At 37.1% G+C, this 20,862-nt stretch overlaps 1 protein-coding gene across 1 annotated transcript; it reads right to left on the bottom strand.

Annotated features, from left to right (window-relative positions):
• Positions 1–10,522: 10,522 nt before the first annotated feature.
• Positions 10,523–11,332, bottom strand: LOC6570248. The gene is made up of 2 exons (XM_001996430.3): positions 11,302–11,332; positions 10,523–11,224 (listed from the first exon to the last, which is right to left on the bottom strand). Exons 1-2 carry the CDS (start codon positions 11,330–11,332, stop codon positions 10,653–10,655), a joined length of 603 nt encoding a protein of 200 aa, XP_001996466.2. The 3' UTR covers positions 10,523–10,652.
• Positions 11,333–20,862: the final 9,530 nt, after the last annotated feature.

The following is a 20,862-nucleotide window of genomic DNA, read 5'->3' as shown; positions in this document are numbered from 1 at the left end:
TGTGTGTGTGTGAATCTATGTGTGTGTGTATGGATGGGTGTTATTCTACGGCAGACTGTAGCATGTGAGTAACTAACCAACGCAAGCTGTCCGTGATAATAAAATTGCGTACATCGAACAAAAGCGCGGCGCAACTTGCTGGCGCAAACCACAACACAGCACAAAAAGGCAACCGAAAGCATATTCACAATTTTCACAACTGTCATTGAAATGTCAACATACAACTACTGACAGCTTGCTCCCCATCCAACCCAATCCCGTTGCCACCACGTTTCCCGGACCCGCAGACAAAGCTTTTGCGCGCTGCGTGACTTAAATACTGATGAATACTTCTTCGCAGCAGTGTGGAATCCACCAGAAGTGTAAAATCTAAAGTGAGAGCAGCACAGACAGTGGTGGGTAGTGGCTGGAAGGAACGCTTTGAGCTAGCAGCGCACTTGTTGTTGTTCCTGTTGTTGTCATGCAGATTTTCTAAAACGTGAATATCCGCGCTGTCCTAGTTCTGCCACCTCCGGCTCCGGCTCCTGCTCCGTTCTTCTGCTTCTCCTTCTGCGGCCCCAATGGGCTTGTCAGTTTTGATGAACTATCTTTGGTCTGTCGCAATGCTAATGCCCATGACAGAGATCTATGTGCGGTCTGATTCATTGGTGAGTCGGACGCCCCAAGATGAGGTCACGTATTACAAGCACACACACACAGACACACACAGAAGCAATGGTGTCAACATTCCCTTGTTTGGCTTATTAAATGTTATTTGCCATCATATTTTGGCTCAAGTCCTGGCACGACTGGCATAACATGTATGTGTGTTTAAGATATTAATTCTGCTTAAATGCGATTAATCAAATGGTTTACATGGTGGCCAGAACATAAATATGAGTAATGAATGCGTCGAGCGTCTCAGTCTCAGTTGTATACGGAATGCTTAGCACCCACTTGCAGTGCACTTATTAAAATCCAACCGGATAAATGCCCACCTGACAGGTATAAATATCCTTAAGATATATGTTTCTTTACATATGTATATATTCCACATTCCACAATGGTGTGCTTAATATTGTTATATAACAAAACTGGCAAGAAACTATATCATTACATAACCTTATGTACCCTTGGTTGAAGTTATATTAAGAAGGCTTTAGATGGTTCCTATTTCCTATGAAAGCTATATGATATTGTAGACCAATGTTGATAACTCAATTTGAGAAATGTGAGGAGCCTAGTAAATTTAATCTAGATAGCATGTTAAACAAAAACTATTCCAAACTAGAACTCATAATTGAACCAATTGTGCATATATAGTCAACCGATCCGGGGGACTCTGATATATGTAAGGACTGCAGCAAATAGATTGATAAAAGGCAAGTTGCATTAATATACCTTTCCAACTGAAACAGGCAGACATATGCTGATCAGGAATATATATAACCTATGTGTGGCATACTTATCTTACTCCACAGGATCTGAGATTTGCCTATCTTTAAATTAATCTCGCTCTTTCGCCTCTTAACGCTTAACTATTTTTAGTCTGATTGGGTTTTTCCTGGGTTCCATTTTACATTTGAACACCCACAGATTTATTTATTATATTCTTTATCTTATTTTATCATTTATTTTATGTTTTAATTTACATTCTCCATTTTGTATAATTTAATTCGTAACGTTAAATATTTATTTTTGAAAACCTTTTCAACTGCATTTACCCACAAAATATTTTAAAACAGGACTATTTTTTACTCTTTATAACTCAATGTCAAGCACAGTTGTTTCTTTAAGGAAGGATTTGGCTCGCTTAGTCGTTGCAAAGCCTACAACTGTAAAATGTCAGCAAAGTCTAAGCCAAAAAAGACTTGATGTAGCAATGTATGTGACATGTTGCACAAATTAAGTTTAAGCTTTAACTCAATACACACACACACACACACTCATACAGTTTAGGTTGTAACTGTAGCTTTGCTGTGGCCCCCTTCCACTCCAGTCCATCTCAAGCCTTACGCTTTACATAACTCTTGCTGGGCGAGTCGAAAAAGTCAACTTGTTGTAGTTACAGCAAAATGCTCCTCAACTTTTCCGGTTTGTGGTTTTTTGTGTGTTGTTTTGCAAGCCTTTGCCAGTTTCATAAACATAATTTAAATGCAACTGCAACTATAATGAAAAAGGCATTAGGTTGCTGCGGCTAAGCGGGAAATTAAGACCGTATGTTGCATTCGTTGTGGGTCCTTTCTGGTCAGGCTAACTGGCTGCTGTCGTTGAATTTCTTCTTTTTTGTTTTTGTTTTTGGTTTTTTTTTTGTTTCGGCGTAGTTCGCATTTCGCATTAGTCTGCGGTTTGTGCTGTGCTCCAACTCATCATATGTCATTTGGGATTTAACGAGTTTTCATAATCTTTGTATGCTCAGCGCTTTTACACAGGCTCAAGGAGTTGCGACACATAATGTGCAATTTAAATTCAAAGCAGCTTAAAATATTTTTATGCCAGCGCATAAATTCCACTCACTCGAGTCAATTTTCGCACAAATTTATAACGCAGATAAGCAATTTAACTTTTCGCCTAATTGGGCGACATGCAACATTTTGAGCCAACAGGCTGCGCAGGAGCGGGATTACAGGATTGCCGACTGCTAGTTCTGGGCGGCTTAAATGCTTCATTAAAAGTAACTTTTCCCACTCGGAACCTGCGTCCCATAAAATTTGACTCCACAATACACAGGACGTGCTCGTCTGCCAACGCAAACGCAAAGCAAATGAAAATTCTCATTGGGATGTGCAAGTTCAAGTTATTGGATTAGTTTGATAGTATCTGGCAGCAGAAGCAGCAGCAGCAGAACCAGCAGCAGCAGCAGCGGCAGCAGCAGCAGCAGCAGCAGCGAGCGCATGTAATGCGATATTCCCTTGATGCTTAAATAAATGCGAGTTAACCAACTGGAAACTGTTTGACAACATTTGTACAAACCAGCTACGACTAATAATATAAATATTGTAGTAGTGACTAGCTAAAGACATAAGTAAGCACAACTTTCAAAACTTTTTGACTTGCTACAATTACTAATCTTTCGAGCAATATTTGGTAACTCTGACTTTAAAAGTGTGGCGCATATTGACATTTAGCCATATTAGTGAATATGACACGCATAACAAATTGGTCGTCGGTCATTGGCATTGAACAGAGTGCTAAGGGCGCTTTTTACCATTAAGTTGATTATTTTACTTTGGTCTACTGCGAAGTCATCTCCTTGTTTCTATAATGCCTTGAGGAACATAATGTCAACATATGTATATAACAAGTGGCTGACAGTTTCTGACCTTCCTCACATGTCCATCAAATGCGACTGTTGTCCAACTCAAAGTCGTCGTGCGAATTTATAGCAATTGCAATCGTTCTTGCCTCACAGAAATATGCCTGCCTCCAATGATTGACAAAGCTTTACTCAAGTTTATCTGAGAGAGCCATAAATGTTGCCAGCTGGCAGCAGCTTGTTGCCACAGCGCAGCTGTTTGATGTTGCCGCAGCATTCGCCACGTGGCAAAGACAGCAAAGTCCACATATTGATTTCTCGCCTGCCAATTTGAAGAGTCATCTTCTGTCCGCTGTTAAGGATCAAGATTATGTTCTAAATGGGCCACTCTATCAAATAGAAAAAATAAATAATTGAATCATAATTAACGAAGCAATTAGTGCTTAAATTCAAATAAAAAAAACTAAACATCCTCTATATATCATCTATATATATATATATATATATTATCTACATCACACGTAATTCCACGATTTCCATTTAGAATAGCCTTGTAAGTGTCACAACTATGTCAGGAAGTTCACCTTAAAATGCTGAGGGTAACCTAAAATATGCTCTTCATATTGTATTTCAGCGTACTTGAAACGAGTAACTGGAACTGAGGCTTGTGGCCTTTTAGGGATTAAGTATTATTGTAGTTGCAAGGTCTTGAAATGTTTTTCCCATTAAGTGCTTAGGAAAAATGCAAAATATGAAGGAAAATATCCCTTTGATGATTCAATCGATTGTCGACCTGTTTTCGGTTTTCTGTTTTCCGTTTTTTGCTTTTCGCTGACCTGGCTAAAAATTAATGAGAGAATGCAGGTCAAATTGCTGTAGGCGAATGAAACCCAGAACCTCTTCTCTCCCACTTGCACAAGTTCAGTGAAAGATGGAGTTGGCTGGCTATGTCAGCCGTTTTAAATTCCACGACTCGCTTTGAATGGCCTGGCTGAAAGGCAGGGGTGGCAGCGGAACTTGGCAGGGCTCGGCTGTGTTACCGCTACATCGGCAAAGCCGTACACAGCAATTTGGGCCAACGGTGCGGTACAAATTGACAGCGCTGTAATCAGAGGCCACATTTCTGGACGCGACGCGTCCTGGCACGCTAGTTGATTGGGTCACTTTTGCGCACAGAGGCTCACTAATTTGACTCATATCCAATCACAAGCACTGTTTATAGGCGACACTTTACTCTCTGTGCTAAATTCTGATAATAATTAGTATAGACTTTAATCAACCTTTGCTTTACAGCGTTTCTGTTCTCCAGATCAGAGCCATATCCGATGCATCTTTCAACTGCACTTATATCATTATTTTTTATCAAAACAATCAAGGATTCCAACTCTACTTTTACGGGCTATAAACAGATAAATTAACACATTAAGAACTCTTCAATATTTCGACTCAACCGAAAACTTTCACCTGTTACAAAATTAGTTGGAAGTTGGAAAAGGGATAAAAGAGCAAGTGCATTCCATGGGCGACGCACAACTTATTATGGTAATGGCGGCACGGCATGTGCCCCGAGCGAACGCAAAGTTTATGTGGCAACTTTCAGTTGCATGTGTTGCACACTTCATCATAGCGTGCTTACCTGGTGCGAGTGCAACAGCCAAGTACTGTGAAACTCTCTGTCAAACAAACTGGTCGCATTGCCCTTCGATGCCAACAAGTCTATCAGTTCAATATTATTTAGATGCAAATGGTTCAAAATGAGATACCAAGAAATTTTGGCTGACACTCAACTTGACAGAAGTCTTATTAGCATATTTTTTTTATACAAATATGTATATTTGTTAGAGTATGTGAGTTTCGATACAGCAGAGAGCAGAGTTCCTGCTTTTTAATGTCCTGAAAAGGTGTCGGGAGAAGCAAAATGAGAATTTAACGTAGAACTTTTGCAGAAGGCGTCATTGGAGACTAGCTGAACTCAAGCCACCATAAATTATCTTTCACAAACATCTTCGGGAACAGCTATCAAATGCAAGTAACCCTCCAACAAATTTCTATCGGCAACGGAATATTTTCAATTTCCGTGCCACACAATTGTATACCCTGCGCACATTTAAAATGGACAAGACAAGTACAATAAAGTTGTGCAACCTATTGCAGGCTATGTGCAACAACAACAGCCTTCTGGCTGTGTTTTGTCTTTTCCCTTTGTTTCTCACAAAGTACGTGTCCTTTGCCTGCCTCTGCCTGTGGGCTACAAATTTACCATGTTTGAAATTGCATAAACTGTCATTATTATTGGCATTGGCCGGGCAACATGAAGTTGAGTCTCTGCCATGTTCTATTTGAATTGAAGTAAATTGAAAAGTTTATCCAAATTAAGCCATAGAAAATTGTAAAAAATGAACGCAGTAATATTGGCATTGATGATAAATTGAAAAATAAATCGAATGGTGCGAGAAGTTAAATAAAATTATTTCCACGTAATGCATCGTAAAATGCACTCACCTTCATTGGAAACAAGGCACATAATTTCAGTCGGACATAGACGACTGCTGCATACACTAATACCAGCTGATAGTAGTCGTGGCTCGCACACTGAAACAGTTTATTCACCGGCCTTTGCAATTTGGTGACTTTAGCTATAAAGCTGTGGCACTTAAAGAATTTCAGCAGTTTGAGGGGCGGAAGGAAGCGCTGTCGGAAATGTTTGGGCTTATCAGAATCTATCTTACAAATTGGCCAACTCTAGTTTAACAAGAAATAACGGCAATCTTGGGTACGCCGACGATTAAATACCCATTTAGACCGGAATCAAATTAGAGTTATCTAAATTTTACTATACTTTTAACAAAGCGACCGATTGATATATGATGTGTTGATCATATATTAAATAGTTTTTATAAAAGTAGTTGTGAGTGGATAGTTTCCATGGTTTCCATCGATAATACCATTATAATACCTTCTATAAGGGTATAAAAACAGTTTAAGATTTTCCGTTTTGTCGATTTTTATCGGCGGTTTGGCAGAGTGGACTTGGCCGCTTAGTTATTTATATATTTATAAATTTATTAGATTAAACCAAAATTAAAATTAAAATTTAATATTAAATTAATTGAAATATTTATGAGATATTGTTTGCCAATTCTTGACTAGCTTGAAATTGTGCTAAATGCGATTTGATCGATATACTTATCGATACTTTACTTATCGATGTTGTCGACTTCGTTGTTTGCTATTCAACGAAGCAATCCAATAATCCAATCCAAGTCTCCAGCTTTAAGGGGTTTCCATTCATATAGACAGCCGGACGGGCCAATAAAACATTAATAAGCAAAATTAGCTGTAAGTTGAGAGTGCCTGATAGGAGATAGGATGGGTGATACACAATTAACCAGATGAATATTCTAATTTAATTATTTATAAAATTATAAGGCACTCAGCACAGGTATTCAATGCAAATATATCTTTTGAGCTTGTGCTGTCTAGTCGAGTTGTTGAATTAAACATACGTCCATTTTAATTACAATAATTAAACAAATTGCTATTCATTTCAGTTGCTTAACTATGCATGGAACAACAGCAACAACAACAGCAACAACTCTGAGGAATCTTTCGCCTGACCCTGCTTAATAATAGCTTCAGCCACAAAAGCAACCTCAGTTAATTTTGTAAAATGTTGGCCCTAACTGAAATTGGAGCACTTAAACTTATTAAAAGCTGAAATCCTAATTTGTAATCCACAAGATGCCAGAAAGTGATTACGAACTCTCAGTGACACTCACCTTGTCAGATTGTCAACGTATTAGCTTTTGGCCAACAGCCATTTTATTTTCTTCACTTTGGGCAAGTTCTGAATTATGCGAATAACTGTAAAACTAAAATTCAGGCGGCCAGAACCGTATAAAGAAATTCTCAAACTTCCTCCACACAATTACACAGAATGATGAGAAAACTTTTCACCGCTCTGCGGTTTAAGCCTAATTTCGACTGCTCAAACAAATTTGGTTTTTTCGTTTTTTTTTTAATATTAAAAATGAAGACTGGTCATGCAGTATGCCATAGTTCGTCTTGACTGACTTTTGCTGAAGCTTTCTCTTTTTGGCCATAAGTTTTAAATAACACAAAACTTCGACACACGAATGGAGGAGAAAATCGGGAAAATCTTGTGTAAAACTTCAGCGGTTAATAACTTCGAGTGGCTTTCATTTGGCCAGGCTCATACAAGTCAAGAAATTAATTCCAACAAACAGAGTCAACATTTAAATGTCTCCAAAATATATATATATACATATATATATATATATATATATATGTCATTTGAGTACTTTATATTCAAAACTGTGTAATTGCAAAAGTCGAACCGGGGCTAACATTGAGGATAAAGGCAACAGCTGCGTGTGTCACATTAACCTAATATGGCAAGTGGGGTAGAGTTGGGGCTTAAGGGTGGCTGGTTGGTTGCCTGCTGCTGGATGGCTGGGGTGGTTTGGCTGGCTTAGCTGGCTGGGTGGCCTTTTTGGCTGTAAGCGTCGCCAGTTCGCGGTTAATTATGTTTTTTGTATGCTCGACGCATAGCAAAATGCTTCGTCGGCAAGCATTTGACCTCCTAGCTGCATGTGTGTGTATATGTATGTGTGTATATGTGTGTGTGTATATGTGTGTGTGTATATGTGTGTGTGTGTGTGTTTGTGTGTGACAATCGTCTTAAATTTAATGTGTGTACTTTGATGTGAAACATTGCTAATTTGGCTTTTTATACCCTGCACCCATAAATATGTCCACAAAAATGTATCATAAATTTTTGCCATTTCACTTTTAAGACTATTTTAAGTAAACTTTGGCTGTATTTTTGTCTCCTTCTTGCAGATTGCAGACCGGATTACTATATATCGTAAAGCTCACATATGAGAAATAAGTTTATATAGTTTGACCTCTTGCAAAGGGAACTTCTTCTTGCCATCCGCCAAACTCAATTTTCAGCAGTTTTACAATGCCAATTTTAATGTGCAAAATGATGAACATTGTAATTATATTTATATCAAATAGCTCCCATCGGATCACTACAATGACAACGAGAACACAAAAACAAATGTAATCCAAGCGACCAAAATTCCCCACAGTGGACTGTGCTTTAAGTGAGCCTCGTCTGTGTCATATTGCGCCATATTTAAACCTTAATTAGTGCTTTGCTTGTGACATTTGCATACCCTGCACCCATTAAAAATGTGCAGCAATGGTATAATGAGGATGTGCACAAGTTTGTAACAAGGCAGTAGCTGTCGTCATTGATCCAATAAAGTTTATGTATTCCTAAAAAGGATTAACAGATGAGTTGATTTAGGCATATCTGTCTGTCTGAATGAACAGAGACAAATCTATTATCGATAGAAATAAAAGCCACAGATTTAGAGATAATGATTTCCTAGTGGATTAATAAATACCTTGTTATAACATATATAAACTATAATTACATAATTATTAAATTTTATAAAGATTTCTAGAGCAATGTAGCATGGAAGTGCAAGTCTGTGTACAAAGATCAATGCGAATGGGCGCCAGGATAATTTGCGAATTAGTTCAGGATATCTCTTAGTTGAGCTCTTTTTTTGTTGTTGATTTTTCTGTGTTGTTCTGGTTACATTAATTAGGAAAAGTCCGGAGGGAAGCAGCATGTGAACAGTGCTATGAATTAGGTTGTTTGTCTGTACTTTTTCTACACCGTATTTGTTCAAAACAAAGATACAAAGTATGTAATAAACATGTGCAAAACAACAAAGCAATTGCCCTGTCATTATTTGAAAATATTTCAAAATTTGTTGCGATATACAAGCAACATTGCTAGAAAAATTTCACCCTTCTTTCTTTTTTTGTTTTCGTTTTTTTTTTTTTAAGTGCCCAGTGCACTTTAATTAATTTCAGCTATTTCTGTTGGCCATTTTGGCACCGTTGAACGTGATCGAACTTTACAAATCGAATAACATTTGTTGCTTGTCGCTTATCGCAGACATCTTGCAACTTGGGCCCAAAAGTTGTTTGCCCTGTGTTAAGTGTTGAGTTTTGTACATGTGACTGATTTTGAAGAGTGTGCTCAAAGTTTTTGACAACTTTTTTAAATTCCAGTGGCACGTAGCCCGTATTGTTGTTTAGCAAAAGTAATTTTGATTTTATTAGCTGTGTAGCACCTGATGGCTTTGATGGGTCCTTAATCTGGCATCACCTGCACCTTTTCACCAATTCAATTTCCCACTGTTTGCGAATTTAACACAACACTGAAAAGTTTGCCAGTAATAGTAAAAAAAAAAAACAAAGCTAACAATTTGTTGTTATAGCCATCGATGTCTTCGACGAAAACATTTAAGCCAGATGCCAGGCAGTCAGCCAATCGTTGCTGCCAACGACTACATGGAATTTATCGGAAGCATATTTCTTTTAAATCCTCTTTCAAACGAATCCTCTCGAAAGATTGCCGTGTCCTGTAAGTGTGAATTGATTCAGACATGGAGCTCAGGCGGATTATCGGAAAGCATGTGTCATTTAAATACCCTTTCGTAGTAATTTTCAGATTGCACTGATTCACTTGAACATTCGTTAACGTGTTCAGATTTAAGCTTGACATCGCCAGGCACTGATTTTATCGTTCGTTATCCTGATTCGCTTGTCAATACTTTAATATGAGAAATTTGTGCTGCATTTGGGCATTTCCACAGAAAGCTCAACCGAGATCGAAATTTTAAACTGATTTTTCCAATATTATATGAAAATAACGTAATGCAAAAATACGCAAAATAATTTTATTTGTTGTTATTAAGCAATAAATGGGCCAGAAAATTGCAAATATGTTTTCTGTCTGTCTCGTGGCTACTCTTAATGAGGTTTTCTCTTTAATGTTTTTCGCTAATCTATTTATGTTATGATTCTTCATTTAATACTTAATATACGAACCATAAAATCAAAATGGAAACAAATGCGAATAAAGCGAAAAAAAACTCTGTTAATGGTAATTCTGTATTTGTTTTGTATTAAGTTGATCCAACTCAAAAAAATAAAAAAAATGACAGCAAAACAATTTCATACATTTTATTTTGATTTCCTAAAACTATAAATATATTAGAATGAGAATTAGAATGAACCAATGCAAATTGTTAAATTATATATTGCATTTTAGTTTAAAATTAATCGCATTATAATATCTTATTTCTTAGCGCATATTTCTTCATTTTTATAGATGACACTGAAAAAGCCTTTTCTTTTCTCTTAATATATTGAAACGTTATATTTAAAGTATATTCACAATGGAATTATATATATGTATATATATTATCAGTGCAGTCAATAGCAACATAAATCTGAAAAGTCTGAGTTGATAAGCAAGTAAAACATTTGGAAGAGAAAAGCATTCGATGACCTCTGATCACTTTAATCACTCCAAAGTTGCGTCGTCATTTCGATATTCATCCGTTTCAGACGCATCGCTTTCAACCAAGTAGCCAATAATATTGAATTCAGCATTGAAGCTTCGCTCCCACCGTTGAATGACATCCGAGGCGGAGACGCCCATCGAGCTGCATGCAATATTGAGCACCTCATTGGCATTGCAGCCAGCGAGCAGAGAGTGGAGACCCGGTTGCATGAATGTGTCCCGCGACGCAGTCAGGTCATAAATGTTTCCGTTGAGTGCCGTATAAATGTGTCCTGTGTCACGTACTCCGTCGAATTCTCTCAGCTGTTTGTGGGTCAGGCGCAGAGATTCAGGTGCCTGTGGCAGCTCGACCATGGCCAAAACTGAACTGCTGGCTTGGCCAACAGTGAGCTGCGTTTGGCACTCTAATTTGGAGCGCCTTTGATTTGTGCTCTCCCGAATAAGTGCATAGACTTTGGATATCTTCGTAGTCGCATAATAGCCCACCACAAATGAGATGACCACCTGAACGATGGGACTATTGAGCAGGGGACGCATCAGTCTTGTGGCCGCCAATATATTGGGATTCTCTTCTACATTGCAACAGCATTTACACGAAAGAAGCACCAGAAATTATTCGATTTATATATATAAATAACAGGGAACTCACTTGTAAGAGAAAAATGTTTAACTAGCAACATTTTTCTTTATATATATTTTCTGCACTTTTGATTATTTGTATTGTCGAGCAGTTGTAGTTGTATTATGAAACAACAATTTTTTGACACAAATATAATTTTGAGAATTTGGTGTTCACGTTCAATGAATGCCTACTAGCTTTGTTAAGAAAGTTGAATTGCATATTAGTAAAAATACTTCCTCAAAATAATAAAGAAACAAGAATTCACCTGGAGATAAACTGAAACCCAAATTCATTAGAAATTTAAAAAAAACAATCGAGCTTTATGTTTATAAATTGATAATGATCCCAAACTATGCCACAATTAGTCAAGCTATCACTTTTTTTATATGGCATAATATGCGTCCTTCTGTTGCACAACTTGAGTTGTCAAATTTTGCAAATGCTGCTCAAGAACATAAATCCTTATAGAGTTGAATATGCTGCCATCCTTTGCACAACTTCCTTATGCACTCCTTACCCCATTTCAAATTAGCTCCACATTTGACCAATTGGTTCTGTAGTTCTAAAAGTTGCGCAAACCCCAAAAAATGCATTGAACGATATTTGCTTGCATACCCACACATCTATACATATATATATATATATGTATATATATATGTATGCATGTGTGTATTTACGTATATGCTGAGAGCACATTTGTGTGAGTGGTGTGTCTTTAATCCACAGTGGTCCTCGGGGGCTGGCAGAGCTTAATATAAGCTTGTTAACTCACAGCGAGACTGCTCAATTCGGCTGCTGTTAAGCCATCTGTCAGGCTCATTTATAATATGCACATTCTGCCAGCCATTTGCTATTAACTTTATGGCCCAAATATGTGAGGGGGCTTAAAAACATTTTCATGTGCGTTTGCTGTCAGTTGCTGTTTTATTAAATTGGTTGTACTTGGACTTTAATATGACTTAATAAGCTCATTACAAATATTGTTTCGTTTGGCTTAAGTTGTATGTATATTTATATGTGTAGCCAAATGAAACTTTTACGTGCAAAAACATACAATCATAATACACACAGATACACATGTGTGTATGTATATGATAATATTGCTGCAAGGATGTGAAAAATGCTTAAAACAAAAAAAAAAACGAGGAAGAGAACAGCTTCCCTCATGCCTGCTGCTTGAATTTGAATTTGCATAACGTTGCTTTTGTAGCCGTGTCAGCTTCATAAAATTATTCATTACAAATACGATGCAGATGACGACGATCATGTGTAGCCCTTGGTTGGCTGGCTGGCTTGTTGGGCCTGGGATTTTGGTTTGGCGAAATAATGTGTGCTTTATTTTAATTTCATAAATATAAACATCATTTGCCTGCTGTTCAAATATAATTACACTCGCTCTGCGGGCTGTACTCCTCGCCTTTTAATTAAAATTGAAAAAAAAAGATATATATATATATATGTATGTATGTATAAATGACTTTGTTTAATGTGACCCGCAAAATGTTAGCCTGCCCCTCGTCGGCTCATTTTTGTTATTAATAAACTTTTCAATTTTGCAGCGAACAGCGGGACAGCTGTTCACATTAACTTTTGCTCGGAGTCCTTGTATATTATTTTTTGCTGCTTCCATTAGCTTCGTTTGCCGCACTTCTCTATTGGCGGCAACAACAAAAAAAAATATTCAAAGCACAAACTCGAAAGCCAAAAAAAAATATTCACAGAAGCGAGAAAGCCATTTAGGAATTGCAGCTTATTAAATATTGAGTTAATTAAAGCAAATTTCAAAGGATTTTAGTAGCTAAAAATTCAATACTTATACCCTGTTCACATAAAATGGATTAGAAAAGCTTAATGGACTTTGCGACTGGTAGTTTTCTTCTTCGTTTATTTATTTACAAAAATCGATAAATTTCTTAGCAAAACACTGGCAACAATTGTAAAAACATAAAATAGAGGTCAACCTTTCTCTAGATTTTATCGCTTTGCATTTTCTAACTTTCGAAGCAACACGGACACATTAATTTTATTTGACTTCGCCATTCAAACAACTGAAATAAATTACAAAAAAAGAACCTTTTTAAATGCGACGTGGATTTGCAAAGTGAACCATAAACAAGCCTTGAGAACCTTGTGTAGACAACACTTTAATATCAATTACATGACTATTCTGTGAGATGGGAAACAGAACGCGTACATTATCATAATTTGTGTATTAGAATAAATTTTTATTATATTAAGCAGCGGCTAACTAGCTTCCATCAAATCAATTTGCACTTTATTGACTGTTTACATTGCATTTGCCTTATTCTTCTCAGCTCACTTGATGTCCTTTTTCTATTATTTAATTGTAGTCAGGCATATTGTAATTAATAACATGTTCACACATGAAATTACATATTAATAGTGAATAATATACATTTTTGCGACAAAAGCCACTTAAACACACTCAATCCTGACCGATCATTAAATAAGACTTTCACGTCAAACTGCGGAAATTATGTTTCGCCCTAAAATCTCTGCTAATATTTGCTTTTACTTAATAATTGAGCGCTTCTGAAAAAAATCGTAAAAAACATAAGATAAACAATTTGGTTACAAAGCAACAAAGGACACTTTAAACCCAATGTACACAGTCAGCTTATATATTTATTTTTCGTAAAATTTGTGATTTTAATAGACAAAAATATTTGAAAGTAAAGCTAGCATAGACCGCCTGGCAATTTTCAAACTGTCAACCTGTGCTTCCGATTGCACTATATAATTACGAGCGCTGTCAAAATTAATGAACTCGAAAATGCGGAGCGAGTAGGTGAAGCGGAAGACATTTCATTTATTTTCGTCGTTGGCTGACAGCACTCATATATATATATATATATATATATGTATGTATATATGAACGTTACAGAGCTCCAAATGATTGCAATTAATGAGCAGTGGCAACAACTTATACTTTTGGGCACGTCTCAAAAGTTGCCCCGAGCACTCGGAAAACTCGCTTGCGATGCAAGCGGCTGCTTGAGTTTCTCATTTCGATTCGATTTTGCTTATATGCCATAATTTTTAAGTATGTGTTCGGCTGCATTGAAATGTTTGTGCAACTTTTGGCAAACTAAACAAAATTTTAAATGACGTATTTGCCCGCTTGCACTAATTACACATACGCAGCGTATTGCGCATTTACTTATATCCAAAAAAATCCAAGTGTTAAGCATAATGCTCTAACGAGGCTCTATGCCCAGGGCATTTCAATAAATTACCGACATTAATGTTGATAGGAACAATAAAAATTATGTGCGCTCAGACCTGAAAAACAAACCAAAACACAACGGCAAACAAACCAAAACAGGGCCAGACGTCAATCCTCTCACGCATCACACGGTCATAGTGGCCGTAGTGGAGTCCTTTCGCACACATTACACACAGACATTACGGCGCATAATGAAAAGCTTTGCTTTGCTTTGCTCCGTTTGCCCCAGCAAAGCGAATACCCGGACAGAAGCAGGGCGGTGACGGATGCGGGTTGCCGCAAAACAGGACGAAATATGGTAAGCATTCACAAATAAAACGCTGCACGGGCAAAACAAAATGAAAATGGCCGCCACACAGTTGGAAAAATTATGGCAAGTTGGCGGGAGAGTCAAGCGAGGACCACCCTTCCGCCGCCCCTAATCGAACAGCTGTTCCCCAAAACAGCTGTACGTCAATGTTTTGGGTAATTTTCATAAATTTCTTGAGAACTTTTCGAAAAATGGTCCAGAGCCCAAAACATAAATATGCTTGCTGTGCGCATGTAGAGAAAATGGACCATTTCACAGCAGGCACTCTCTTTTTCTCTCTCTCTCTCTCTCTCTCCCTCTCTCTCTCTGTCTGTCGGTCTCGCTCTCTCGTTTTATAGGAGTCCAAAGCTTTTATCTAGAGCACACAGCATCCATTGCATTGAAGGCGATGCCGCCTCAGTAGCGGAGCAGATTTCAATCGTCACGGTTGGTCTAAGACCCCAAAGTTGGATAACAAACACAAGGCAAGCAGTGCTTTGAGAACAACGGGCCATCTAATCTCAAATTGTGTGTTCGCAAAGTTTAAATTGTTTGACATTTCCCCAAAAAAAAAAATACAAAAAAACAAAATAATAATAACGATAGTTGTAGTTTGCTTTAACTGGCACCTGGACAAGTTCAACTGAACTTGAGGAGCTTGTGTGTATGTGAAAGTAAATTTTTAAATAGCTGTTAAAACTTAAGCAATTAACTGAATAACTAACTAGGCAACTTAAATGTATAACACATAAGAAACGTATGATAATTAAATAAAAACCCTCCCAGATTCCTCTGCAGTACAAAAATATTAAGTATTTATATAAATGTTTTCTAAGTTCTAATAATCTAAAATTTGTGGAAGATTTTAACTGACTGTAAATACTAAATAAAATACCGGCTGTAAAATTTCACAATTACAATTAATTAAAAAGTAAAAATATTTCAGTCGCGTAATGCTCTGTTTCTAGTTTTAACTTGGAAAAATACATTCACTGTGACTTTAAAACATTCAAATATATTTTGATTTTGGAGCAACTCTTACCATTCCATGGACAGTTGGAAAGAACTTCTCAAGACAAATAAACCAATCCCAACTGTTTCCATACACAAGCAGAGCATACTAATAAAATAAAAATCCATCCCGAGTGTTGGCAAGTGTAAACAAAAGTGTCCCAAACAAATAACTTAAAATGAATTCTATAGTAAATTAAATAAAATAAAAAAAAACACAAACATCATAAGGCAACAACAAAAACAAGATAGATGATAAGGCAGAAACTGTGAAACAAGTGAGAAGCGGACATCCTCTGTTTGTTTCCTTAAACTGTAGTCTCCAAGTTTTTGAGTTTTTCTCATGAAAATTGTCACAAATCTTTTGTGTTTTGATAAAGGCACTGTCTCGCAGCCAGCCTAATGGGACTGCTAGCAGAAAATCTCAACAATGTCAGGATTTATTGTATGTAACACTAAATAAAATTGTTGAGAATAGTTTACAAATTATGCGGTTGTTTTATGGACAGCAAATATTACTAAAACCGTTTGCTTAATTATAAAATTGGAAAATCTAACATCCCCTTTTGAATATCAAAGTGGAAAGCTGTAAAATTGAATAATTATCTGTTTTATAATAAAAATGTAATGCAAAAGTTTCGTAAACATTTTCTTAGATTCACAAATTTTAAAATATTTACTTAAAAGGGCCGAAAAAATAAATTTAAACTTAAAGACAAACATTTGCCTGGGGCCGAGTAGTAGATTTCGATCCGAGCAGTTGAGACAGCGCATACATTGAGTGCTAGCCAATATTTCTTAGCCTTGTCAATGCCACAGATCGCTGGCTACCAGTGCCATATCTTAGGGGGGGTGCATGAAAGGGTGGAGAGTGTGATGAGCAAGTTCCTTTTTGTTGGTATTTGTGGGATTATGTTGTTTACCCCGCCAGGCAGAAACGTAAGACAGCAGTCGAATCCACCTCAAGCGCCACGCTTTACATGACCAAAACTATAAGATTGTAGGCGAATAATGCCCAGCGGCCCCATATCTACCCAGCTAGCTCACACACACTCTCCCTCTCTCTCGCTCTCTCTCTCTCTCTCTCTCTCGCTCTCAGTCTACCTCTCTTTGTCTCGCTTGTTTGCTCTTCTATAGGGAATAGTTGTGTAGAGAAGCTTCCGTGATTTGTATGCGTTGCCACCATTGGCGTTACCGCCATCAACATGCCTTGGCTAATGCTGGCTTCAGGGTGCGGTGCTGCCACGTCAGCGTCGGAACGTTGTGACGTCTACCCACTGCCAGCCTCCACTTTCGTGGAGAAGCATACGTCTTGGACTAGAACTAGGAACGTGCACACTTTCCCACTCCATGACCAACTCTCTTCACGATTCAGCTTCTTTGTGGCATAAAAATAAATGTGAGTTCTTCACAAAGTAGCACACTCTATACTACAATCGTGTCAAAGCTACACTGGTACGAAAGTGCCATTTATTTTGTGGTATTCCAACGGATATAATGCATGTCAACTTTGCTTAGAGTTGATGTGTGGAATGTAGAAAAATTGATATTAGAAAGTTGAGTAAAATATGGCTTGTGATAAGCAGAAAAATGCATCTCCATCTAGTATATTTTGTAGCTTCATAACTCGTCCTATTGCTTATAAATAGTTAATATCCCATTAATATTATATTCGTAATCCACTCTTGAAACTAATTAATAAATCATTCCCTTTTTATGTTAATAGTTATTTCATAGTCGTATTCATCAAGCTTGAGCATTGGAATAATTAGTAAAAGTGTGTTTTGGGATAGACAATCATTTTATCTCTTTATAACTCGACCTATTAAATATCAATAGTTAAAAAATTCCAAGAATATTTTTATCTCAAATACTAATCACTCTTGAAACTTATTAATAACATATTCCAATTTCAGTTTCTCGAACTTTTATTTTTAATACTATACCACTGTTCGGCACACCTTGTTTATGGTCTGACTCGAATAGGAATCGTTTTTTATAAAACAGAGCGACCACAAACAGCAAACAGCTAAAAGGAGCCAAAGCACTTTGGCATGGCATTTTTCTAGCTCAAAAACTGAATAGAAACCGCGTCGTCACCGTCATCCTTGTCGTCCCCATATTAGTTGGCACTGGCATGGGCCAGAAGACCCCTTCAACTTATGAGCGCCTTGCGGTTGCGAGTATATTATTTCGAGGTACTTTTTCGTATTTTTCTGCGTTACACCAAAAAATGCGGCCCCAAACATAAACATTTCTAATAAAACGAGGAGCTTTGCATATAGAGGAAAACGATTTCGTCGTCGACACAGGTTTATCTACAGCATTCTATCGCTGGTTTTACTCCCCCCTCCATACACCACTCATGTGTGTGTGCGTGTGTGTGCGTGTGTGTGTGTACATACATAGATATTAGTGCTTGCTTATGGTTGAGTGTGTGAGTGAATACCATGCTTTGTCGCATTTTAAATTAAGCTTCGTTATACTCTGTACGCATTTAAAGTGGCTAAAAAGGGTATAATAAAATTGGGCAAATATATGCGACAGGCAGAGCCAGAAGTACTCACTTCTCAACCCATAAAGTATATATATATATATATATGCTATAGCTCGAGTAATGTGTAAAACTGATATGTAAAACGCATTTTTAAGAGCTGTGACGTTGACTTTTGGCATAAACTCACTTGAAACATATATAAATGTCTAACGAAAAAAGTAATCAATTGTTCAAAAGGCATTTAAGCAGTTCTCAGACTGGCTGTGTGTGTGACTGTGTGTGTGTGTGTGTGTGTGTATACACATACACAAAGAGTAGAGCACTTACTTGTTCATTTTCATTGTTAACGTTAATATTTCTTTAGAATATTTGGTTTTCCTTTGTTGCTTTTGTTTTGCATTACGTTTTGGCTCTCAGCTAAGTAAAATGTTTGAATTATCTTTTATTTGTCTTATTCTGCTTTTTCTTTTTTTTCTGGTCTTTTTTTTTTGTAAAGCTAAGCAATTTTACGTTTTCCTACTCAAGCATTTTTCATAAATATATATATATATATATCTTCTTTTTTTTATGGTAAATAGGCATGTTTAAGTGGGGCCCATGTTTCATTTGTGAATTAGACTTGTGAGCCAAATAACATTTGGCATAGCGGGCAAATAACAAAATTCCGGGCACAAAAGTAAAAACCGTAAATGCTTCGTTAAGAAGTTAGTAGAAGAGGACAAAAACAAAAGAAAAAAAAACAAAAAAAAAATCATTTAAATACTGCTTGTGAAAATATGACTTCTGTTAAAAACTCTTTTTATTGCAAGCTTCATCAAAACCATAAAAGAGGCACAAAGGCCAAGTGATGCACATTTGTTTTCATTCCTAAAGAAAGTTAAGTTATTTTTTCTTCCTTCTCTTTTTATTAAGAGTTAAGTTATCTTTTCTTGCAATTCCTTGTAGCGAATCAGAATTTAAATATGGGGTATAATAAACTTGATAGAAAGACTTGTTAAAGTACATATATATTTTTGATTACGATGGGACAAAGTCATATCCTTAAGACTGTCTCACTGACTTACTAGTTTTAGCTTTGTAAGTATATTTCTCTCAGTGTAAGTGTCTGTGACTCCCATCATTTGAAGAGTGCAGGGCATCTGCCCAGTCGGCTTATTCCGATGAGAGTCCTCTTACTTGTTTATTAATGGCCGACGGGGATTCAGACAGCTGCTTTTGTTTGCTTTGAGACGTGCATCTCTTACAGCTTTAGAGTGCTGTGGCAGGGTGGCTGCTTCTCTGATTTGAAACTAAGAAGATTTCGTTTCGTTTGCTTCAGTTGGCTCTCATGCTTCATTATTTGCCTTTAAATTTTCTTATGGCATAAGCTTTGGATGCTTTTAAACATACCAGATCAGCAGAGCCTGAAATGTGTTTTAGCGATTTGTGCCGCCAGCTTTCAAATGCTCCATATTCAATTTCAGCTGATTTAGTCATACATCTAAATACATTTTCGTGCGGAAAATGATTTTCGTTTCCATTTAAAGCCACTGTTATTTTAAAACAGTTACAGGCACAAAATTTCATAACAATAATTAATTGTGGACCAGAATTGAGGCCCAACTGCATCATATGTAATCACTGGGGCGTTATGTGACTTATTGTTTGTTGGCTGCCCTAAATGGAAATTTGTTATGCAACTGCCAACTGCACTCTTTTGTGTATATATGAATTACATTTTAATAAGCGTATGCAAATCATAGGACCTCAAATAGAAAAGCGAGCCACAAAAATGTTAATTGTTTTTGAGGGTTTTCAAGGGACCAACAACAGTCAAGTTGGCCATGTTGCATGTGTAATTAGGACAGCATGTGCAACCCAGTCGAGCACACTTGGCCTTTCTTTTGAATACACAAATAAGATCCGATGAGTTTAACATGAAAAAGTGAATTTTTAAATGAATTCAAATGGTAAATAAACTACATAGTTACTTGCTGTTACAACATACAAGTAGAGCATTGATTACTCATAGAGGCGAACACATGTCTGAATGAGCTCATCCAAAAAGTAGTATGAATGTTCTTGGTACATGTCTGGATTACGACTTGGCAGATAAAACTGGCACACCCTCACCCTCACTCTCACCCTCACCCTCATAGTGTTGGGAGCGTGGACTTGGCCAAGACGAGAGCTGGAGTGCTCATCATAGTGTACGCCTTTCGGGACCACGCCCACACACACATGAGTGTAATTCATGAGGCGAACATCGCTTTCCGGTTTTCGCTTTTCGCCTGACAAACTACATACACAATGTGCCCATAGATAAGAGCGAGCGCAAAATGAATGAGCGCAACTGAAGCGAATGAATGAATCCCTCAACAAAATGCTGGCCATCCATGAGTATAAACTGGCCACTGTGCAATCAACTGAAAACTGCCCACAAAGGGCAGATGTAGCAGAAGAAGAAGAAGTAGTAGTAGTAGTAGTGGTGGTATAAGCAAGGCTGCAGGACGTCTGCAAATAAATGTAGACAATAAGTAAATTTTTGGATGACTTGATGTTCTT

Source organism: Drosophila grimshawi, unplaced genomic scaffold, assembly GCF_018153295.1.
Source record: "Drosophila grimshawi isolate 15287-2541.00 unplaced genomic scaffold, ASM1815329v1 contig_1377, whole genome shotgun sequence".
Classification (NCBI taxonomy): Eukaryota; Metazoa; Arthropoda; class Insecta; order Diptera; family Drosophilidae; genus Drosophila; species Drosophila grimshawi.
Note: the sequence above shows the minus strand (reverse complement) of the source record. Positions and strands in the feature narration are given on the sequence as shown.